This window comes from Seriola lalandi, unplaced genomic scaffold, assembly GCF_002814215.2.
Source record: "Seriola lalandi dorsalis isolate HSWRI2012SDOR001 ecotype SW California unplaced genomic scaffold, Sedor1 jcf7180002051248, whole genome shotgun sequence".
Taxonomy (NCBI): Eukaryota; Metazoa; Chordata; class Actinopteri; order Carangiformes; family Carangidae; genus Seriola; species Seriola lalandi.
In genome coordinates this window covers 1-1,177 of record NW_019521801.1, presented here as the reverse complement: position 1 = coordinate 1,177, position 1,177 = coordinate 1, and the positions used below count along the sequence as shown (strand labels likewise).

Here is a 1,177-nt window from a genome sequence, read left to right as displayed (position 1 = left end):
ACGTCCTAGTTTAAGCTGCTCAAACATTCACAGACTCGACTGGTTTGTGTTTCTCCAGACGGGTTAAAGCCGAAGTTTGTTTGAAATAAACTAGTTTGTTCAACGTGTCGTCTGAAGGGAATAAAACCTGAGACGTGATAATTGTTCAAATACTGAGAACTGATAATCTTTCACACCACTGAAAGTTGATTGAGCAGAACGACATAATCTACAACGTGTCACAAATATCAAACCTTTGATACAAAGGGAATCAGTCCAGATGTGACTGCAGCGCTGTGGGGACAAGGTCCTGCCAGATGTGTATTCTGACTATTTGATGAAAGTCCATGTGGGACTCTTAAACCAGTCTCATCTGTAAATAATCAGCTGTGTTATGAAAGCACTCACCAACAAGAAGCCTCACGAGGAATTTTTGATTTGGAAGGTGTCGAAATTCACAGGTGTAGTCTCCACTGTCAGCCACCTTCGTGTTTCTGATCATTATGGAGGCGTCGCCATTCTTCAGTTCTCCAGAAAAATGAGAGACACGACCTTTGAACTGCTCATATTGACCTGATAGTCTGGCACTAGAAGAAGTGCCAGCATCATACAGATACACCTCCGTCTGATTGTCTTTCTTCCATACAAAGCGCTTTGACACAATGTCCTCTGTGATGTTACAGGGTAAAGTCACATCACTCCCTTCTGTCACTTTGATCTCTGGTCCTGGAAGATAAAAACAGGTATTAATCAGTATGTTTACCTGCAGGGTAATTAAGTGAAGACCAACGTGTCTGTTGTTCAAACAAAACATCAACTGATGATAAAACAAGAAAGTTAGATTGTCCTCAGAAAATCCTCTGAACTGTCAGACTGTATGTTTACACTTGTTCCTTTCTTTCTTTCTTTCTTTCACATATATTTGTAATTTTCTATCTGGAGTTTTTATGTTTTATACTTTTTGAACAACATTTAAAAAAGAAAAAAAACATCTGTCTTTTGTCTGTTTGCAAATAAAACTAGAGCTTTTATTTTGACATTGTTCCTCAGCTTCCTGGTATTAACACATTTTAATGACAAAGACGTGTTGAACAAGAAGACGGAGAAAAACAGACTGAAGAAGAGAAAGTTCCTTCATCCTGAAGGTGTTAGAAAGAGCATTTCTGAAGGAGAAATTGTGCATGTATGAGACTTCATA

At 38.6% G+C, this 1,177-nt stretch overlaps 1 protein-coding gene across 1 annotated transcript; it reads right to left on the bottom strand.

Moving 5' to 3' along the window:
- Window positions 1–387: 387 nt before the first annotated feature.
- Window positions 388–705, bottom strand: LOC147819642 (coxsackievirus and adenovirus receptor homolog; the record flags this gene model as incomplete). The annotated part of the gene is made up of 1 exon (XM_087172023.1): window positions 388–705. A coding segment is annotated over one exon (318 nt), but the record flags the coding sequence as incomplete, so codon positions are not given.
- Between the last annotated feature and the right edge of the window lie 472 nt (window positions 706–1,177).